Source organism: Lytechinus variegatus, chromosome 3 (assembly GCF_018143015.1).
Source record: "Lytechinus variegatus isolate NC3 chromosome 3, Lvar_3.0, whole genome shotgun sequence".
NCBI lineage: Eukaryota > Metazoa > Echinodermata > Echinoidea > Temnopleuroida > Toxopneustidae > Lytechinus > Lytechinus variegatus.
Window position 1 is genome coordinate 29893088 of NC_054742.1, and position 24282 is coordinate 29917369.

A 24282-nucleotide genomic window follows, 5' to 3' on the forward strand; every position below is an offset into this window, starting at 1 on the left:
TAAGCTGTGGGGTTGGTAATTTCTCTGACAGTTTTATTTCAATGATTTGTGCTCTGGTGAAACCTGTCATGAGGCAATCTGTCCCAGGCCCCAAGCAACAAGTTTTTATAGATTGCTGTTGACCTGTGCTAGCTTTAGGAGTGAGTTTCAGGTTTGTTTACAGGTATATTATAGCTATATCACCTGGTGCGGAATGGGTCACCTTTGTAATGGCAATTTCATATTATACTAAAATAGAGTTCTAGCTAAAATTTTTCAAGTTTTGTGCAATGGGACACATGATTGCTATCTATGATAGCTGGGATATAGTCATATTACCTTGTTTTAAGGTATTGTAACATACATATATTGTATTTATATATCACTATATAGCATCCCCCAAGGTTAAAGCCATTTGATGCTGAGGAGTTTCTGAAAACATTGGAACATTCTGGACCCCAACTCACATCAGGACTCAAAGGAGATTGGGTGGGACTCTACAAGTAAGTACATCCCAACCATTGATATCAACTTGTTTCTTATTACTTCTTACCTCCCATACTCACCAAGATAAATAATATTTTGTGTAATTTCATGCTAGATAACTGTTTTCTTTTAAAAAAAGAATACAATCTCCCTTATTAAATACATCATAAATATATTCCATAGCCCTGTTACTAAGCAATGGACTTTAATGCATTTATGACATCTTAGTATATTGTACTTTGAAATCTGAACTCGCAAACTAGTGCTTATGAAGGAGAGGTTATCTTCTTGATGTAATTCAAGTATAATCTACGTGCAGGCATTCTGACATGGTGAAATTCACATTTAGATTGACAGGTGGTCTGATGTAATGAACAAGATTGTTGATTTGGAATGTTGATGCAGGATACATGATGTACATTACAGGAAGGTTGATTTCAGTAATGTACATCATTCCTTTCACAGTCAGTCAACTTTTTGACTTTGCTCTGAGCTAAATGTAGTTCAATGAAGTGAAAGGTCGTCATAGTTCATGCATTCGGTGCTTGTAGTTTAGAAATTAGTTTTGTGGTATGAATTTGAAGTTATTATTGTTCTATCATCATGAGTTTTTCTGGAACTATAAATTTGGGTCACTGGTTTACTGATCAAATGTTTAGATGTAGACAGCTGTGATGATTGCATAGTCATATTTAACAAAACAAATGATGGCCGATGTACTCATCAATAAAATCTCTCAAGACATTGGACTGCTAAAATGAGAATTGGTAAATGGTAAATGGCAAGACATTCAATATCTCTTGATAGTTCAAATTGTCTTTTGAAATTTTTAGCTTTATACTTGAGTTTTCAAGTTCTGCCTTGTTTGAAGAGTATTTTAATAACATTTTTTTACCTCTTTTTGTTTTCAGAGTTTTGTGAATTTGTGTGATTATTTTCAAATTCAGAATTCTACCCTCTTGAATTCAATGTCCTAAGAAGATAAGGGGCATTTTTATGCTTTGTTGATATAATCTCTTTTCTGTTCTGCAATTACTGAATCTTGAAAACTTGCATTTCAGAATTTCTACTATACTTTCTTAGTTCTAAAGTCAATTACATGATGAAGTGTAGTTTCCCTACCAATCAACACTCATAGTGTTAAAACTGTTGTGTTTCTTGGATCACTTCAGCCCTTAGAGTTACAACATGTTTTCAGTGATTATTTTGAATATTCTCTTTTATTATTTTATCCATCACATGCAGTGACAGTATATATTCTTTATTAGATCACAATTACCTTGCTCGAGCAAGATCTAGATGTGTGTGTACAATTTCATTGTCATTCACATACATGCTTGGAATAATAATAAATCATCAACTTTAGTGCTTTTCTATGAATCAAAGTTTATTTTTTAGAGAATGTTTCCTTCCTTTGTAGTTGAAAAGTTTCAGATGTAGAATATAATGCTAGTAATCACCTCTTGATATCAGGTGATGAGATAAATTATCACTTCCTAGGTGAGCAAGATGGATCCCTAATGACTCTAAAAAAGGATAACTACATCCAGCTCACCCTGTGATAGTTAGTTTTCCCATTACCTCTCACCAGTGATTATTATTTACTTAATATTGGAATTCAGCACATATTGAAAACATCTTTAGTATCATTAATATATTCTCTTAATGAATTCATCATTTAACATCCTACGCTTTTGAATCGAATCTCTTGTGAACATTTCATTTTCCTTTTATTAGGAGATTATAATATAAACTCATGCGCATCTGAGTTCAACATATTGAACTACTTCTTTTCACAGGAAATTCTTTAGATCAAAGAATTTTGAGGGTTGGTTTCATCAGCGTCAGGAGGAAGTGAACTGTAAGCTGTCAGCTCTCCACTTAGAGACTCTTTGTGAGGCAGACATCGCTGACTGGGCGAAAGACAAGCAAGAGGTGGAGGTTGTTGATCTCCTCTTGAAGCTGCGAGAGAAGATGGTTAGTTGGCTTGGTTTTATGTCCATATTGTTATATCTTCACTTATCAAAGGACTGAAGTACTAGTAGATAAAATGATAACAGTTGATTTTGTCTGTATGCAATACAGAAGTAGACTTGCCAATGCCACTAAATGGCAAGCATTTTTAAGTGCAGTATATGTTTTTGTCATGTAAACCTTTGCTCACACATACATGTAGAGAGAGTTTTTTTTCATTTTTTTCACTTTATTTCCCACTTAAACCAAGTATTTACTTTATAGAAAAGCAAGTCCAAGGAGTATTTAAACCTAACCAAAGAGACAGGAGATAGCACCACCTCTGACCAAATGTCTTATAGAGTATAATGCCATGAGGAATCACTTGCAACAGGGACTGACCCTCTTAAATATTTGTGTAACATCTACTAAGTGGCAGCTACATGTAACTTCCAAGTTGCCTCAACAACTTATACAAATTGATAATAGATTAAAGGGTAACAAGCCAATAGGCAGTGGAAACTAACTTGTTCAGTTATTTAATTTCATTTCATTTCATTTAGTGTCCTTTTAAAAGTTATTAATATGTAAACTGCTCTGTTTTGCCCTACAGGCTAGTGTCCGGGACAACAGTATCTTGGTGAAGCCAGAATTGATCAAACAGCTAGGAGCACACATGGATGCTATCATCTTGAACTTACCTGAAGACTTACAAATTGTCCTACAGAGTCACTGATAGTGAATCCAAACACTCACTGATGCATGTGAAACCTTTATAAAGGGGATTGCTATGTGTCTTGATATAGCCAAATTTGGTCAAGCAGCTTTAAAAGGTCACAAGGAGTTGAAAACATTGGCATTTCATAAGAGTCACTTGAATGGAAGGCATCTTTGAATGTTGAGAAATGAAAAGCCGTGTATGAAGCTGGATACCTTTCTTTGATGAAGTAAAATCATTGTTGATTGAGCAGCAATGAATGCAAGTGGATGTTACCATTATGAACTTTGGATTATCTGAAGGACCTGTGGTTCATCTGAATGTACTCAACAGGAATCCATCTGTAATGAGGTTAGCAAACACAACCAAGTCTTCTATATACTAAGTGAGATCCCTGAACTATCTTAAGGTGAATACAGTGTGCTACAAAGTCAAGTCAATGATTTATCAGTCTAGGAAGACATGAATTTACAAATCAATGACTTGAAGGAAAGAATTCCTTTCTTGTTCATGCTGCAGGTGGTTCATATCGATGACATTAGAAACCAACCAGACCAACTTCAAATATTACTATGTGGAAAATGTGACTTGGGACAGGATTGTATTCTCAAGTTTGAACATGTTGTTTGGTCATAAAGGTGAAGGAAAAAATGTTTTTGCACATTTTGTATATTTTGTACTGAGAGCCTGAAGGATTCATCATAATGATAATCCCTTCTAGTTCTATGCACAGTCTGTTCATTTACTGGTACACATGTGCTCAAAATATTTGCCCTTGCCATTTTAGAGTATTTTTATCTGGAACTGATATGAAGTTTTTATACTAAACACCTAAGCTTTAAAAATATAATTGGGGAGAATTCAGATTTATTTGAATGATCATTATGATTTTTGATATTTGTTTCTCCAATCTGCTATCCCTGTCCATTGGCGCATTTAGGATTTAATAGAAACTTCTTCCTTAACATTCAAGCTTTACAACCAAAATTCTACAGGAATGAATTTTAGAATATGTATGTATATTGAATTTCCAGTAGAGGCTTTTCTCCTGTGCCTTTTGATCACTGACCATATTCTTTTTATTTAATGTATTATTCTTAGAATAATAGTGAATACTTAATTTTGTGCTTGAAATCGAAAGAAAAAAACACAACATGTTTTTGTAATAAAAATTTCCTGATGTATCAATTTGTCTTTCTAAGCTCTTTTGATATATTTTTGCTGAAATTGTAAATTCTCACATTTCACACACAACTATAAAATTTCAAGGGTGTATATATTTGATGTGCACAATTATTATTCTTCTTTACATCACCACTCTACATGGATAAACAAATCATTGTATTTACTTAACATTGTGAACACCTCATACAGCAACTGACTGGAATATTCCCCTGGGAGTGGAGAATGATCTTGCAGCTTATTGGATTTATAGGAACTTATCATTGAAACCATTCATTATGGGCATTCAATATTCTACTGGATTTGTATATTCTGAAATTTTATGCATGTAAAAGTCGGTTGATGCATTTAATGGTGATGAAAATTGTATTAAATATTATTCCCGGATACTTGAACTGAACCAAATGAACCAAGTGTCACGTTTCGGCAAACTGAATGTTAATGGTCTTAGATGTGTCACAATTGGCTACCTTTAATTAATCACTTTTAAGCTACAACTTTTGACCAGAATTTAGATTAAACCCGAGTTCAGGATTGGGGCCTACGTCGTTGGTACCTTACAGAGAGCATGATTATAATGTTGTTTACTTCTTATACTGCCTGCCACAAAAGTAATTACAAATGTAAAATGATTTGTATATCTATATGATATTTCATGGTTGTGGTGTGCATGCGCTATGTTGACATTGTACTATTTAAAGATGTTTGAAGCAAAAATTTATGCAGACACAGTGTAATATCCAGATGGTATCAAGTGCTGTGTTATTGTTATTATTGAACTCTTATCAGATATTTGATTTATTTATTTACCAACAATATTGACATGTTTACAGCTTATGAAACAAATTGCATAACAGTTACACATGTATAAAAATATGGTAAATGGGACCAGATAATAGCACAAGTGTTAATCGAGCCTGGTCCCACAAATATTACAAAATGCACATTTAAGAAGGAAAAACAAAACAAATTAAAATTGCAATATATTCCTTGTAAAGGGTTATCACCAACATAATTGTATTGATTATCTACTGTAGACTTGCATGTTGATGGTGTGAATTTATAAAAACAAATAAGTTTTCGAGAATCCCTCAAACTTTTTCTTGATTTCTTCAATTTCATTTCAACTGGTACTTTATTCCAGAATTTGCTACCTAGAAAAGAAAATGAAAATTTGCCTTGAGCTGTTTCTAGTCTTATGGAAGATTTGTTATTATTTGTTTGGCGTCACCTCTGCCTGGGAGGTGAAAAGCAAACTGAATCACTGTGACCAGCGAGTCTCCTCCCAATGTAACTGATTGAGGGAGTGCAGGTAAATATGCAAAGGTGGTGACTCTCCTCTGCACAAGGCCTCCATTTAATGTCTTATCCGAGGGATGGACTGTTTTCCAATGTAACATGGCTCACATCTATGGAACAAGGGAGAGTTGTTTACACACGACACAGTCACCTTCAGTCACCTGACCAGGGACTCAAACTCACGACCTTTGGTTCAACACACAGATGATATAGCGACTGTACTGTGTACATAAAGTGAAGAGTAAAGCTAGAATGATGTCCTTTAATATGTACACATTATGCTCTGTGAGTTATCTTTCCATATTGCTGTTATTTGAGGTCTATATAGAGAAACATGCTGGTAGTAGTGTACAACCCTGCCCTTATTTTAATATACATATATGTACTAGTACAAAGTCATATAGAATCAACAGGAATTAACCAGCATCACAAACATTACTTTATCTATAGATTAACATCAAATACATGTATTTGATGGACCAATATTTACGGGTGGTAATGTTACACGTTTAAACATCATACAATAGTGAGAGTGATATTTTATTGTATTATTAAGCTTTATAATATAATCATTCCTAGTATCCAGGGTTTTCTTGGGTTTACAGTGAAAGGTTATAAAATGTTTTACAAAAATGTATATTTTTAAATATTAATGATGGTTAGACGATTGTCATCGGAATTATGCACACTTTGAATATCAGAATTCAGAGTTCATTGTTGTACATAGAAATGTTGATCATTTTAGATCGTTCAACAATTCTTGTGCCTACACAGTAGCAAGAATCAAGTATTGCAGATTTGAATGTAATTTTAATGACATTAAGTGTGTTGCTCTTACTGTAGATGTATGTTACATGTATAATTATTTCTTTGTGAGTTGCAAATGACCACCAGTTGGCTACCATTTGTGATGGAATTAGTCCCACCACCAAACATGTTCTTGCCAAATCCTATCATTAACGGTGTCATTGAATTCATGAAATGTCTTTTAGCAAGTGACTTTCTTTAAAATATTCATTCTTGGCTAATCAGATTCAAGGATGTCAATTGTGTTTGCGTATCATAAATTGTAAGTATTATTAATTTGCATCATGAAATGTACAAGACGCAATTTATCAATGTCACATAGAATGGTTTTTCATTTGATATCATTGACCTTTGACTTTGCATGAGATAGCATAACTAGCGTAAAAGCGAGATTACATATATTTTTTGGCTCATTGTACACAGCATGTTTGATGTGCTGTATTATTTTGTCATGTCAATATTGGTCTCTTTTGAAACAAGTGCTTGAAATAATGTCATCCCCATTTTCACGCTCTAATCTGGGATTTGTTTCAGTGGATTTTTTTTAATCAACAATTAAAGCTTAGCTTTTGTATTGTGGCTTTAAAAAGTTTGTGATTGAATTTCAATTTTGGATACCATGATAGAACAATATCTGAGGAATCATCAATGAGACTGCTTAAGACTTATATTTTGTTAGAATATAGACATATAATGATCTAGTTAAAACAGTGACAATGTTTTCCATGTAAGAACTTAGTTTAAACAAATGGACATGAAAGCCTCTTTGATATATGACTTTATTACAGGACAATTTTATTTGGATTTCTTTATTTTTACTAACAAACTATAATTTCAATTTCAATTTCAATTTATCATACATACCAAATTTCATGTTCAAAACTTGCCTTAGCAAAATTTGATTTATCTTGATACATGTGATTGGAAGGATATATTGGCTTAGTTTTGGTGATAGTAATACGTAACCTATTAATCAAGAATTGTGGATTTAAATGTAAGGAGGATACTGCTAAATTGTGATAGATTTTAATCCATTTTATGTGCTATTATTTTGATATGTGTTGCAGAGTACATGTATCACCACTTTATATTTTCTGTATTAATGTACGTTTCCTTCTGATCTTGAACAGGAAATGCAGGCATTTTCTCAATTTCTGAATGACTGTGTTTATGTTGTTATGGTTTAAAAAAAAAATATATATTTTCTCTGTAATCAGACATATTTATCTTGTATACTAAGATGAACTGTTTTCCTTGTACATGTTGAATGATAATGTATTGTATGTGTCTTTGAAGGCACATTTGCTGAAAATGAAAAAAAAGAACTCTTCAGTGCAGAATCACAGTTTTTAAATTCATTTGTAGTCTAAACAGGGTAGGATCATATTTTAGAAGGCTTTTGTATCATTTACATGCCTATGCCCCTGAAACATTAAATGGGTATATGTTTTATTTGGATTTTCTTCTTCATCGCATCTTGTAATCATAGGACCTTACATATAGTTTTGATGTGTTTGATTTGAAGTTTACTTGCTTTAATTGTATTCTGCAACTGACACAAAGCCATTTTATTTGAATAATATTCCTGGTTAATGGTTGGTGCATGAACATTTTGACACAAGTTTTCTACCAGTTTTTATTCTGTTGACCATCAGGGTATACAGGTGAGTCTACCCCAAGTCAGATATTTAGGGACCACAACAATATTTGGATTCAATGAAATTAGACCTAAAGGAAGTAAATAACACTATCTGCTCTGAATAGTGCTCTAACTTAGATGATTATTCAAATATGCATGCAGATTCTACTGTGAAGAAATGTGTTATTCGTCAGTGAATTACACCTTTATATTCATTATGATACCATCCTTAGCAAAATGGAATTAATCAACTTTGTGTCAGAATAGCATCCCAGAATATTAATATGTTATTATTGGTCAACATTCTACTCCCTACATTGGTGCATTGATACCTCAGTGTCATTTCACTTGAATTCTAGGTTATATAATAAGGAGAATCTGTGATTTATCTGTATGCTTTGATTGCCAATTACAAAACATTTGTGATTGCCATTCAATGTTTTTTTTTACAACATAAATTTGACCCTAGTGTCATTCATTTGATCTGAGTTTTAATTATGAATTGACACTGGTAAGTGTTAATGATGTACTTATTATATATAGATGTATATTGCAAAATACGTGAATTCATTTGTGACAAGAAGTTTTATGTGTATTATCATGATGATTGCAATTAAAATTATTGTTTGACTTGTACTTGGTTTCTTGCTGTTTTCACTCATTATGTCATTTTGTTTGCCTTGACTTCAATTTCATATTAGCAACACCAAAGTAGAAACTATATCATAAAATCAATGTAATATTCCTATATGCTTCCCCTCTACATTATCAGAAGTTAAAAAGGGTAATCATTTTCTATTTTATATATATGTAGTCCATGACTTATGAAAATGAGTAAATAAGTGGATGAATGAATAAAAAAGTAATACATAGATAATTCAAGTAGGTTGTGATTTAGAGAATGAGACTGGAGCAACTGCCTCACTGATCTGACAAAAAATGAAACAATCATGATTTCATTTAATAAGAAAAGGGAGAGTGGGGATGTGACATCAGTACACGTAATGAATATTCATATATACAAATATATATATATATTACAAATATATACACTACTTGTGTCTCAGTAAACTGGACATCCGTCAAACGAAGACTCGTGACTCGTTTAGAAATAATTGTGCATCGGGAAAGTTTACCTCAACTACAAACTTATTTGGATAAAAAGTATAAGTGAAAAATGCGTAATGCTGAAAATTTCATACAAACGGATGTGATATAAGAAAGTTACGACACTTCATCGTTAAGCTTATTTTCACAAAACATTTATATGAACAGGACGGATGACAATGTAAATACGGTGAGGTCACAGTTTCGCTGTAGGCCTATATTCTTTGTATCTTATCATATGAAATATAGAATATCACAAGTTTTATAGGATTGACAATAGAAAATTCATTTTGATTAAACGATACGTTGTAACAACAGGAATTACACCTGTTCATGGGGAATGAAAATTCATTTAATATGAGGGGGAAATTTTTGATTTCATATGATATATAAAATACAAATAAATGAAAATGTGGCATCGACTCTCTCATTCATATTTCCCTTTTGCTGTAGGCATATTTTTTTGTGATTTTAAAGGTCCTTACTTCATATCATATATTCTATTAAATAAAATTTTCTGCATTATTCATTTTCATCAAAATCAATTTTTCGGTCGAGGCGCAGACTTCCCCGATTCATTTGTCTTAAATATGTTTGTATGGCAAAATTTCATTTGATCCTCGGTTAACCAGCTTTTTTATTTTAAGTACCTTTCTTATTTTAGAATAAATTTTGATGAAACTTTGAGCATTATGCTTATTAGTTTCCATTTGTCCAAAGCGACCTCCACTTTTTTTTTCTTGGGGGGGGGGTGATCTTCTCTCTAATTGTATACCGTGTATATACAACAGTTTGTGATATTGGACCATTCATTTTGTAGTATGTTCCTCCACCGAGAACGTTCTCAAATCACTGTTCTAAATGTGAAACACAAATTAGTGTAAGAACTCATTGGACAGTGTGGGTAAGCACGCACATTCTCTCACAAACAAACACACATTAACATTGTAAACAATATTGTTACTTTTAATCAACAGCAAGTTTATCTAAAAGAAAAACATTTGACGAAGTTACAATAAGCTAGGATATAGTACAAAGGGAACTACATACATGTATACATTAATGTTCACAGTGCGCCTCAAGTAGTCATACAAAAAAATCCACACAAACAAATCAATATAAAAGCGTGCTAGTGAATGCATGATGCCCTACCAAGTATATCTGTTTCAATTTATGAAGAATAAAATAATGTGAAATAAAATATAATGAAACCAAAACTTTATCAATGAAAATACACACCGAACAATCTTCAAGATTTTACTTTCAATTGCTGTATGTCGTTTACCCAAGCTATCAAATAATTACTGTGAAAGTAAACGGATATTCAATCAGAGACAGAATATACTTAATACTTTCACTATGCGTTTTCTTGGTAAACTGATATAATTATGCTAAAAATACATTTTAGATTATATGCTGATTAAAAAGTGTATCACATAACTAGCATCATACGTAATTTATATTGCGTGATGTTAGGATTTAATTATGAACTGCAAGTTTTTGGTTATTTTGATTGTACTAAAAAGCAGCTGAAAGCTTATGGTTCAATTCTTGTTTCAACACTTCAGATATTTTCACCGATATATGCACTTATTTAATGAGAAGTGGTATCTTTATAACCACAAATGTGATATTACCCAGTACCAAGTATGAACACAATTGATGCATAAACACAGAAATAAGAGCAATATGAAGTCAAACAAAAATGAACATTTTTGTAACCAAAAAATGATGTACATGACCTCTCATGATTTGATCTTTTGACCCATAGACATGGGCGGAAATCCCAGGGGGGACGTGTCCCCCCTACTATTTTAGGTCTTTGGTGATGCTAAGAAATATATCACTCAACATGCTCAAAATATGAATAAAACGTGCGTTTTCGGACGAGATGATCTTTTTTTTTTTGCTTGTCAAATATATTTTCGAAATGACCTTAAATTTTAGGTAATAGCCTTTTTTTTTTCTTTTTTTTTCTTGTCAAATTTTCCAGACCCTTGTCCCCCCTACCTTTTGGGAGAGATTTCCGCCCCTGCCCATAGATGACTTTTAACCTCACCATTTTCATCACCACAAATGTGGTATTACCCAGGATCAATTTGTACCTAGTAATAACACATTTGAAGCAAAAATAAAGAAATGAGAGCAAGTTAAAAAAAAACAACATTTTTGTAACAGACCAATAGGAAAAATTATTACTACAAGGTCTCTGCCGAACTTCGTTCAGGCGAGACAAAAACTGTAGGGCCTATCAGTCCAAACCACAGATTTACTAATAACATGAGACACAAATATAAGCGACATAGATTTAGTTGTTTTCATTTTTATCAGTTGCTTATTTGCATATTTCGGTATGCAAATTTATAAATTTTCATACTAGTCAATAAATTTTCTTTCTTTCTTAAATGCATGGTCAATAAGCTACATTTACAGGGTGTGGGCCTATACAGACATAACGCCCGTAATCGAACGAAAATGCTTATTATCGCCATTCCAAATCTACAATGTGAACGTATAGGCCATATCCATTCTGCAAGCCAATTACTAGTAATGTATTTCTTTTGTAATTATCATTGTTCTATTTTTATGTTTAGATGATATAGACCAGCTTGATTCACGAAATTCAGTAATCGTTTCCCTTGTTCTTCTATTCTTGTTTAAATGTTAACTCACATTGTTAGTCTTCGAACTTGTACTTGATTTTTGTAATTAATATAACCGAACCGAATGAGCTGACATCTAAACCAAACTGTAAGCATATTCAACGGCAGCCTTAATAAAGTGGCGCCAGAATCGGTAAGGGAACTTCCACCATGGTGGCTTTGACCATTGGAAAGTTCCACGAGATGGGAGGCTCGGAAGTTTTGGTTTTCGGGACCCTTGCTTCCATCTCAGGTATACCATGCCAGCGAAAGGTATCACGGGGAATAGGAAAGCTAGCACACCTCCTGCGCGGTTCATTCTTACCAGGGTATAAATGAGACCAAGAGTCAATGTGAATAGAATCGCTTTCCAATACTTGTCATCTCTGAATACCAGATGACCCTTCCCGCGGTCATGGTATACCCTGCAGATGGCAGGTACAAAGAGGGAAACAAAGAAATAGTATGCAAACACCTCAACAGTACGATACAGAAACGGTTTGACATATCGCCAGAAGACCATTGACAGTAATAAGCACACGGCTAGACCGCCAAGAATTTTAGGATCACTCAAATCTACTTCAAATCCATGGACGCTTACGATGCGTTTACTAGTAGGCCCCCTGATCTGAGCCTGAACACGGCACTGGCTCACGAAGACTTCAAGTTGTTCACGGTCACCTTTGTCCATGTCAACTTGCTTGTCCATGTTGCCGCATATTATGGCCCGATGGCTACACTCGAAAGCTGTCGGTTGCTTGTCACGGAAACTCTGCATGTGACTACTTTTGATCTTGGCATGCTGGTCTGCAGACGAAGAGCCGCCAGATTTCATGGGCCAAGGGAAGTCATGAGCGATGACAAACACATTGCTTTTCCCTGTTGGAGAATATTGGGAAAACATTCTAGGGTTCAGATTAATTCATTGGAAATTATATGATATTGAAATCTTTTAGGAAACTATCTTTTATCTTTTGATCTATTATATCGACAGTGACACTAAATTCTCCATCCTCTCAATATTGACCAATTTCACCAATCGGCACTCAATTCGCTTAAGTCCAGCTAGTAACTCTAGCATTTATGATATCTATTTCAACCTTTTAAATTTCTAGTTGCCCTGTTACTAAATTGAAGAAGGAAATTTATACCCTGAATACACCAATAAAAGTAGACTGTATGATCATGATTATCATAAGAGACATTTACATGGAAAGTGATATCTCCATACCGAAAACTTGTTTGACATGAGGCAAGAACTTGTCATAGAGAGCATCCATGACGTCTGTGATTGCAAAACGACGATTGTTGATCGAATGACAAAGGATCACACCATCAAGTCCTTCACTTGAAAGCCGAAAACTGTCTAAATCATTGTATGGTAGCTGAATGAATTTGACTGTTGTGTTTTTCATATTAGAAACCATAGTAATGAGAGCCTTGATATTGGACTTCGATGCTGACGAACAGATGGCTACAGCCTTTTTTCTCTCTTTTTCGGTTGGATTTGCCATTTTCTACAAAAAATGAAAATAAAAAGAAATAAACAAAAGATATTTAAAAAACAACAAAAATAAATCCACAAACAACAAAGGAACAAAGCAATTCAAACAAAAAATCTCAAAAAGAAACTTAAATAACTGAAATCACAGGAATCAATGCTTATCTGATTATTAGTAAATTAATCAGCAAAACATAATATTGAATGTACAAACGAAAGTGAGCATAATGAACATAATGCACCCATTCCTTGAACATTTCGTTAGACTATAAGACAATAGGAAGAACGAGACATGCATTATGATTATGAATAACAAAATGATAAAAGTAACATAATAATGATAATAATAATAATTATAACAATAATAATGATAACAATAATAACAGCAATAAAATGACAAACATGATGATGGCAAAAATGACAGCAATTATTATAATTCTGGTTGCCCAGTTAACGAAATTGAATGAGGAAATCTATACCCTGAATACACTAGTGAAAATAGACTATATATCATCTTTATTATCATAAGAAATAAAATATTTTCGAAATTTATCTACATTATGCTACACTTAACCCAGGTGATAGAACGGATACCCGGTAGTGAGAAATTCCTCGAATGCTTGAGCGCATAATATTATGGGCAGCGCAGCTATTTAAAGCCAGGGTAATACTAATAGCAGCGCTTTGTTTCATGGGAAACGACGACTTAATAAATCATCACCATCATCATCATCATCATTATCAACTATGACCGTATTGCACTTCTATTATAAGTAGAATAACAATATAGTAGTGATAATAACGATGGTTTAAGTAGGCTTAATGCACATGACATATCACTTTTACACCGAAGCATATAACAGTTCTAATTCGGATAAAACTTATAAAAGGTGGCAGAGATACTACCGGGCAAGTATACAGTATAATGTTGCCACTAGACGTATTATCACGGACTACGTATAGGCCTACAGTTAAACACATGATTATTAATACCCATAGGGAAATAGCTGCTCTTGTTTATAATTCGTCATGAAAATATATAAATGTTATTTTGTTCGCACTAAATAGCCAAAGCCCAAACGCCACACAAAAAAAGTCAAGGCAATACATATTAGCTTCTACATTTTGTTTTGTCCTTAGACCTACAATTATCTAAAATGTAAGTTAAACATCATTATGTGCCTCTTCTTCTGGCTAATATAGATAAGACATCTTCAAAAAAGATTATATAATCCATTTCCAAACTCCAATCATACACACCACTAGAAATGCAGACAAGGAAGCATTTAATCTCATCACTGATCTGACACTCTTTTCCAGTAGATATTTTTGTTTCCGCCGCTGCATAGAATTCATATACTCACCATTTGTTTGATATATTCCGTCCTTTAGAGAATTTCATATATCAATTGCCCAGTGATCAACTGATAACGGTATATCACTCTGCGCATCACCAGTTACGTTGTGTGGTCAGTATCTCCTTGGTATGATCTTCAATAACAAGCAAAACGCGAGCGTGCACGTATCCAGCTCCGTAATGAAGCCGCACGATGTCAACGAGGTCACCGGGGAATCCCCATTGGGTATCCCCGCTTTTGAAGTATGAATTTTAAGGCTTGTTTGTATAATAGGAATTCACGATAAGACCATGCGAGCGCGGAGCGAGAGCTGAAGATTTTAGACATTCAGACCAGAAAAAATGAACATTTTGTTTTTAAGGATTGTTTTTAGGAATTAAGAGCAGACATATCTCACCAATCCACTAAGGCGAATTAACGTAAGCACGGTCTGGAAATGTTTCATATTCAGACCTTAAAAGGGGGCAATCACTTTAAATAGTCATGAAAAAGAAGCATGTCACTACATAAAACAATATAATAACTCGAAGTATGAGGAAATATAATTGGTGTATATTGACTTAAAAACGGAATTTTTTAGTACAACAGGATTATATATCTCATTAAAAACAGACAATGCGAGCACCAGGAATCAACACGCAGGCCCTATGTTTCATAAAGTTATGAATTTTTTCTTATATGATATAATATATATTCTTTCTCCCTCTTTTTCTCCTTTCCCCCGTTTTTTGTCCAGCCGATAGGGGTGGGGGAGGGGCACGTGCCCCCCGTAGTTACGCCACTGAATTAAAACAGTGTGCATATCTTTGGCTATCTTATAAAATAGTGGCCATGACGTACATTTAAATGTTGTGTAGAATAAGAGATAAAAACTCTCGTAACTTTCTTATTTTACATCCGATATTGATCTTGATCATATTTTCAGTGTCCCCGGAATCTTTTAATCTATTCTATCATAATCATCATACTGAATTCATGAAACATGTTAATTGCTTCCAATCTGTTTTATTGGAGCATAGAGACAAGCAGAGGGTTATGTTCTACTACACACCATTGCATAAATTAATGATAGGCCTACCACTTATAAAACTTGCTTTTCTTACGATTCTTCAAGTAACTGTAAGAATCAAACACTGACCATTTATCATGAGTAGAATCCCGAGATGTAAGGCCGGAATTACCCTTCCGATCAGCGTAGAGATGTCGCTATTTTTTTTAAACAAACCCAACGAACATAATCAAAGGCATATAAGCTATCTAACCCTAGTTACCCTTTAATAAATGTTTTATTTCTATGCATTATTCAAGCAAAATTAAAACAATAATGGACAGGGAAGATAAAAGAAAAGGTAAAACGACTGAAAAGGTAAATATTATGCATTTGGCCCTTTTCCAAGGCCTATAGTAAGTAAGTAAGTATGTAAGTAATTAACCGTATAACATTTTCATAATCTTATCATAATAACACTATTTTAACATGGATGAACACCCATGTAATCAAGACATTGGTATTCGTGCAAATTACACATGTTGCGATTAATTTTCAAATCTACAAAATTTTAATCCCTGATTCGTTTCAGAGTAGTGTTCAAAATATACAGAAAAAAATCTCAAAACCTTTCGGTAAAGTACCAATAAACCCCTAGCAAATTAGCAATACAAAATTACCATAAATTACAATGTAAAACAACTAAAAATATTAAGTACAGGAGGTTGGAAAGATATATAGTGAAGTTTGTTTCATGCTATCTTAAATCAATATTGATTTAAAAATTTTCTTTCTCGTTATTGCATAAATACAAGTAAGGTTCTTGTAGTTTTTTCCTTTTTCCTGGGTTTATATATACGCGTGACAGATAGAAAGAGGCTGCGGACGTAGAAATTGATTCACACTCCTTTTGATGCTAATCTTTTGAAAATTTTACAATTTAAAGGGTCTTCATCATGGCCCTGGGAAGCGTACATTTTGGAGTGAAACCCTTTTTTTTGCTTGTCAAATTTACATCAGCACCCCCTGTAAAAAAAAAAATCGGGACACAAAAGATAAATATATGTATTATATATTATGTAGGTTGCACTTTACAAGCTCCGTTTTTTAGCAGCCTCCTCCATTTCCAACATGATAATTATGTAATAATCTTGAATATAATTTTTTTGTACATGAATATTGGAAATATGTTTTGTTTTTTATATATGTCAATTACATGTACAAAAGAAACCGTAATTGCTGAAAATGGAAATAAACGAAATGAAATGAAATTAAGTCAAAAGTACGCATTGAAAGAAAAATAAAGGCCGGTATTCCATTTCCTACTGTTGCTGCTTGTCTTTCACTAGCGTTTGGGCAAGTCCTTGCGCGCTATATACTTGTCCGCCCGATAGGGTTTAGAAAATAGACTAAGGCAATGTACGTTAACAGGCATGACAGGGGGATGACTGGACAGCGCCTTGGATGCTAATCTATGTATCCAGACCAGATCCTGACCATAGAGATATATTACTAGTTTGCGTTATTAGTATATATCTCTATGATCTAGACGCATTTTTTTCTTCAAATATCAGAGCCTAGTGCCTTGGCTAAAGGCTAGTCTTCTAGGGAACAAAATGATATTTACTGAAACATTGTCATTGTTTACCACTCCGTCTTTGATATGTTCATAAAGATTTGAGAGAGAGTAACATTTTCATATTTATGATTTTAGAGCAGTCCAATGCCCACGCAGTATAATGCAATTTGGATTAACTATACATGCTGCACACATTGTTAATCAGAAAAAAGATAAAGTAAGTTACTGCTACCATAATAACCCCAAATCCACATTTCGTTATGAGTTGAGATGCCTGATCTTTACTGTAACAATAGTATAACATGCTGATCAATGATATCATGAAGATTGATACCCCAGCAGTCCCCAAGCTGCGGTACAGTTTGATAGTCAATACAACCACAAGGAATGTCCCTGCTAAGAATACCATCAATAGTTGCATCAGAAACATTCTGAACATTCTGACGTGTCTGTCCCTCTGGGAAGCTTCTGCAGATGCTGGCTGCATCTGACACTGTCTCACAAAGTCTTCAAGTTGTGTCCACTCTGCTTCATCCATGTCAACCTGGTTGTCCAATCTACCACAGACCAATAACTTATGAGGACAATCACCATGCTCATGATCAAAGGTTGAGGATAGTTTGTTCTGGAAGCTCTTCGTATAAGCACTCTTAATCGTAGCATGATCCTCCAGAGACGAGTCGGTTGGTCCCATAGGGAAATCATGAACAATGACACAGACATTAGTTGCACCTGCATACAGAATGTAAAAAAGTACAATATCAATCAGGTTTGACTACTTGAAATAAATATACATTATACAATATACAGTATACCAGTTCAAAATGATTCATCCAAGAATGGCTACTTCATCCATCATCCATCTACCAGTCAAATAGTACTAGTCAAACATAAATTCATCTGTACTAATTTCTAGAAACATATAATTCTTTTTTAGAATCCCACATTGCATATCGATGATTTTCCTGATAAGAAGTGCCAACTCCTTGATTTGATGAATACAATTTTATGTTCCTGTTGTTTTAGATGCTGACCCTACTTTAAACTAAGTTACATACATGTATAGCATAGAATTTTCGTTTGTAAGAATTGTTGACACAACATCACATTATGCACATGTGGAGATAAATAAAGGTTTTATAGTCACTGGCAATGTACGTAATATATAATGTATGCCTTCTGAAGACATCGACACTTCCTATTCTTATGAATGTAGAGACCAAGAATTAAATATAAGATTCAAAATCTACATCTAATAGAATATCAACCTCATTTTTACTTTTAAAAATATTGGCATTTTCATTTTTCTCTCACCATGATCCTTTCGGATGGAAATAATGTATTTGAATTGAGTGTGTCGCATTGTTCAAGACGCTTTGATAATTAGAATCGGATATTAAAGAAGACAGTACATTTTAAAGTTTAGCTTATTTTCACGAAACAGTTATATCCACATCCTAGTCAGTATGCCGACGAAGAGACCGATGACATCACAATCTTACAGATTATTTCATATTTTATTTTTTGAAATGTGAAACATTTAAATTTTCCTTACTTTAATGTGAAACAGAAATATTTAGCTATCATCCTCAATGAAAACCTTCCTTGTCTTCAAATCTGTAAAAAATCAACTATTATATAAATTATTCATATAATTAATACAAAAGAGATAGTGAATGAGTGACACCATAAACTCTTTCATTTGCATATCACGGTGTATGTTGTGGGTATACTGTTAGTGTGAATAGAAAACTTTAAAATGTCACAACATTCTTATTTATTACATCCGATTTTAATATAATTTACCACACTTATGCTTTTTTGGCTTGATTGTGATGGAGGATAACAAACATATCTGATACAAGCCTACATGCCTTGTGTAAGGATTTCTTGATGGAACAATCGTAGGCCTTGTTGTATTATGGATGAAACACACCCTCCATTCATAGTGGAGGGTCAACAAGGCGAAACTATATAGAACAACAACAAACAAAATCTTCTCACTTTTGTAACCGTCAACCTTCATACCCAAATTTATAATCTCAAACGAGAGATCAAAGAGAAGGAGATCAGGGTACCAGATATAGATGAAAGACTTCAAGATTCGTTGACATACACACCCCGACAATTATTTGCATTTTTTTATTACCAGAGTTTTTCGTGAAAGTGAGCAGGAACTTGTCGAAAAGAATGTCCACAGCATCATCCACTGCTAAGTGACAATTGCTGACAGAATGACAGACTATTACACCATCAAATCCTGAAAGACGATCGAATCCAAGATCATTGTCAGGCAGTTCTACAACGTCCACATTGGTAAGACTTGAAACCTTGGTTATGAAAGGTTCTATTTTAGACGTTACAGACGAACAGACGGCTATGGTTGTACCCGGTGCCATGACGCATCATCTGGACACAGAGAACGCAATAAAGATTGTTCATTTTGTGGAATTTAGTTTAACTAGATTTTAATTCGTCATGAGGACGAATTAGGTGGTCTGTCATGAATTTTCATTCAGTGTCGGCTAATGTTGTATGAAATGAATTACTTAGATATAATTGGTAATCTTGATTATAGACATCATAGGACTAAATTTGGACCATTCCTATATTTGATTATTAATGTGGTGATGACAATCGTGATGATTATAATGATGGTGGTGATAATACAATACAGTTAATATGAAATGAAGTTTGGAGCACGTAAAACGCCTTAAAAACTCAAAAATTTCAGACGATTTTTACCAAATTTGACATTCTAAAATTGCGCAATGAAAGGCGCCTTAATTTCCACAGCAGCTAATTTTTAATCGACAGTTCTATGTTTTTTTGTGCAAAATCTGTTTAAAACCCATTTGTACTGTTACCACTTTTTTTTCTAGATTTCAAGCAAGAATTTTTACAATTTCAGTGGGTATAAATTCCACAGAATACATGAAAAGTCATAGGTGACACTTTTTTTAAAACTGAAATATGTTTAATACTTTTGTTCAAAATTTCTTCTAAATTTCAATAATTTAATTAGAAATTTCTGAATCACAATGCTTCAGTTTCCCAGCATTCTATTAAGAACTGATCAGCGATGTTTTCTATGAAAGAATAACGTAGAATTTTGTTGCAAAAGTTTGCACAATTTCTGCAAATTTCTAAACATTTCACATTTTTCCGTCAAGAATTTTCAATATCCATTGATTAATTGAGTATGACTGAAAATTATTTCAAAATTCTTTCGTGATGATTTTTTAGTGAAAAAGGGTTAGGTAAAAGATTAAAATACAAGTAATTTTCCCGCAAAATTAACAAAATTGCACAATCTGTTTAATTTCATATAAGGTACCTGCAAATTTGTTATACATTATATTTAATAGAAATGACCACAACAAAAAAATCCCGGAATTTCCACAAAATGTCTGGAATGAAATTTTTCCACCAAATAGCGTTTCAATATTGTAGCGTTTACTCAGAAAATACATAAATGATGTTTTACAATGTTAAAACTGCCTCTTGAAAAGTTCCGGAAATAATACGAAAAATGTTGTACATGAAAAAGCGCAAAACCAGTGGGCTTGAAACTTACAGGAAGACCGTAAAATTGATTAATAAAACATTTTCTCTAAAAAATTCACAAAAATTAGGCACAGAAAAATTTTGCAAAAGCTTAAACAGGTCACAAAACATTGATGCTGCGGTCGAAAGTGAAAATTATTCACACGTTATTTGTAGAAAATTGTTTCGACTACATCATATCAAAATTTGAGAGAAAACTGACCACTAATAAAAAAGATACTGTCAAATATTTATAAATTCGTTGACGTATATTGCAAAAATATGTAATTTTTATTTCTAACATAATTTTGTGGTATTTACACAATCTCCAAATGAGATATTTACTCTATCCAAGAGTGAGGAAAAATTGGGGGTCAACGGACTCCTTGAAGAGCTACAGTGAATTTTATATAGGCATATTTTTGCCCACTTTTGACTTATTTTGCGAGTTTGCACGCGCTTGTAATGCACATTTGAATTGACGCGCATTTGGGTATTATTGGTCGTAAGAGGCTGAATGAGGTATCAAATTAATCAGAAGATCATGGACAGTGAACAGACATAAAATAAATGACGACTCGAAGATGCATACCGATGGTAGGAGCAAAAACGCGCACGCATACCTGTGCGCGCGCAAATTTTTGACATGCTCAAAATGGCCTGAAACGTACCCAAATTTGACCACGATTGATTTGGGGAATTTTAAAATTTTGACGCGCACGTACGTGCGCGTCGTGACCTTTGCATGACCTCTGTTGACATGTCCTGATGACCTGTCATCTGAACTTGATATGATGCAAATATGAATGATTTATGATGATTAGTTGCGATGATATGATCAATAATTTAATTTTACAAAATGGCGCCTAGATGACGTCATCAGGATTTGATGACCTTGAAAAGTTTCGTTTCGCGATTCCACAATAATATCCATACATGACATGAAAATCAAGAAATTTGACAGGCCCGATTTTGAGATAACCTGGCGTCAAAATTTGGCAATAAAAATAAATAAAGTAAAATCTGACGAATATAATAGGTGATCTGTCATATTCATGACAGACCACCTAAAAATCAAATTACTAACAATAGCTACGTTTGGATACAACGTTGACCTACAAATAACAGAAATGCATTTACTTATATCTCACAAAGAAACAGGACTAGATCCGTTCCTTACAATTGCCTTTTGGTGCATTTATAAATATAAAGGCCTACTTATGAAAAATTAAAAAATAGGAAAAGATTTTCGAGAATTCGATTCGGAATATTTGTTTGAAAAAGAAATAAAAAAACACGTGTAATGTGATTTTGAATGTTCAATTATGAAGTATAATGAATTCCAATGGTGGATTAAATAATAATAAAAATACTATTAAGACATTAAAAATCTAAAAAGAAAATGTTTAAATATTTGAAATCGATTCAGCCACAATTAGAACTACTTAAAAAACACGAAGAACTACTCGTTTATAGGTGCATTTGGTTGGATGCCCCCAGCAGAGAATTAAAATAACTTAAATATATTGAGTCCTGTTGCATGTTCATATCCTTAAAGTATGAGGTCAATATTTATGAGAATACAGAGTCCTAAATACCCACAAACAAAAGGCTTGTCGGGGGAGGTATCGAGAACTATATGAAAAATATCTTATCCAATAAGGGTGTCTACTAGATCCTTAAATTTCAATTTCAAAGTACAACAAAAATCCCCGGAGTCAGCTCATGTGTGTGTGTAAAGTTATTTTTTCACACATTTAGGTCCATCAATCAGATATAATTATGTAGACCCATCTGCATGGGAATGAAGCTTAACTTCACCATGCATGCGAAAGACATAACCATGATAACCGGGGCTTGAAAATTGAACCTATGCAATTTGGTAACCCCCCCCCCACGAAGCTTGATTACCTCGTGAAAACATGCGATCAGGTCACTGTGCGATTTTTTAAATGTATTGATCCACAACAAATACCTTTTTACCAGTCACGTCAAGCAAACATAATTTTTTTTACAGATATTCTCACACGATTGTTAATCAGAACTAGATTAGTGAACAAAAGCGCTATAATCAGGAGGCGGAATAGTTTTTAAAGTGGGGGGGGGGGGGCTGATCATGCAAAAAAATCACCATCATATATCACAATCATATGGTAATTTTTACGTTTTTGTACACGGTTTTGGACTTTGGTTTTGGAAAAAAAGTGTGTGTGTGTGTAGGAGGGGGGGGGGGGGCTTCAGCCTTACCCCGCCCCTGTTATGAGTGAGCAATAGGTCACATCATTCACGTTCTGGCACACATGGACTTATAGTCAAATGATAATTGTTTCATGGCCGCGTGTATTGTTTACCCAAATATTTAAAACTTTAATAGGTCACACATTTCATATGTGTTTTGAATTAAAACTCAGTGTATCATTGATGAAATATGGATTTTGCACCGGTGAACATGTGAGTAGAATGATCAAATTATGTTTCAAGTTTATTCTAAAATGAAACAATTCTCATCGTATGAAATATGTAATGAATTCCCATTCACAACAAACGAGATAAAATTAGGATATTTTAAGTAGCCTCATTAAATAACAGCCATTAAGTCACGAAATCGATTCCATTGTGTCATAAGCAAAAGTTGAAGTAGGTAAAGATTCCATCATGATTACATTTCTGTATTTACAACCTGATATTGATAGAAGTATTGTACTGTACTTACCATTGATCGTTCGCCAACAATGAACAATATTCTGTTATCACTGCAGACAACTATGTAGCTGGCCTACTAGTATTTTAGCTGTAACAGAGGAAGTAGATTTGTTGTACACGGGATGTGTAGTTGAGTGTAACCTACAATAAAAGCCCCATGCTTTACGAGTTCTACCGAATGCATCCATTCAATGCTTATAGTGACAAAACAAAACCCTTCAAAGGCATGTGTGTCAACTTGTTTGATTATTTTTTACCATGCAAAATGATATTCACATTGACAAAAAAAGAAAGAATTAATCTTAGAAACAAATCATAAACACACACTACCACATGAGTCTATTTAGATTATATTAATCTTTTGAATTATAATGGCTTGAAATGATATAATGAATCTAAGTATACATGCCTACATCATCAATATCATTATAGAAAATTAACATAATTTTCACGTAAATTGAAATTATGCAGGTTATTTTGAAGTAAAATTATGAAGAGTATATGGAGAGGAATAACTCCTTCGGATTATTTTTTAATGAAAACTAGTTACGAATTACTGTGTATGAAAGGGTAAAGAATTTCTAATATGGGCTAACACATGTTTAGGTGTAAACAAATGGAGATAAAAAGAATTAACTTAGAGCGTAACAAATACCTCTATTCAAAGTGAAATCATCAAAGAATGATATTAGGGTGATTCGTGTTATTTTCAGCGATACGTTTAAATCACACACAAAACATGTACATTGTAAAAATATGAGTAATGAGTAATTTTGCGTTGTATAGGTATAAAGG

The 24282-nt window shown here is 33.5% G+C and overlaps 3 protein-coding genes across 3 annotated transcripts in view; 1 reads left to right on the forward strand and 2 right to left on the reverse strand.

Moving 5' to 3' along the window:
* LOC121410722 (protein DENND6A-like) overlaps nt 1–10556 on the forward strand; it is a 51513-nt gene extending 40957 nt beyond the window's left edge. The window contains exons 14-16 of the mRNA XM_041602991.1: nt 373–482; nt 2265–2442; nt 3032–10556. Of these exons, the coding sequence (XP_041458925.1) occupies nt 373–482; nt 2265–2442; nt 3032–3154 (411 nt within the window). The 3' untranslated portion in view covers nt 3155–10556. The remainder of the gene's footprint in view (nt 1–372; nt 483–2264; nt 2443–3031) is intronic.
* Nucleotides 10557–11156: 600 nt separating this feature from the next.
* Nucleotides 11157–14838, reverse strand: LOC121410723. The gene is made up of 3 exons (XM_041602992.1): nt 14678–14838; nt 13044–13329; nt 11157–12691 (listed from the first exon to the last, which is right to left on the reverse strand). Exons 1-3 carry the CDS (start codon nt 14678–14680, stop codon nt 11910–11912), a joined length of 1071 nt encoding a protein of 356 aa, XP_041458926.1. The 5' UTR covers nt 14681–14838; the 3' UTR covers nt 11157–11909.
* A 2075-nt stretch (nt 14839–16913) lies between these two features.
* On the reverse strand, nt 16914–24159 carry LOC121410724. The gene is made up of 3 exons (XM_041602993.1): nt 23498–24159; nt 19388–19647; nt 16914–17970 (listed from the first exon to the last, which is right to left on the reverse strand). The coding sequence occupies exons 2-3, from the start codon at nt 19635–19637 to the stop codon at nt 17411–17413; spliced, it is 810 nt and encodes a 269-aa protein (XP_041458927.1). The 5' UTR covers nt 19638–19647; nt 23498–24159; the 3' UTR covers nt 16914–17410.
* Nucleotides 24160–24282: the final 123 nt, after the last annotated feature.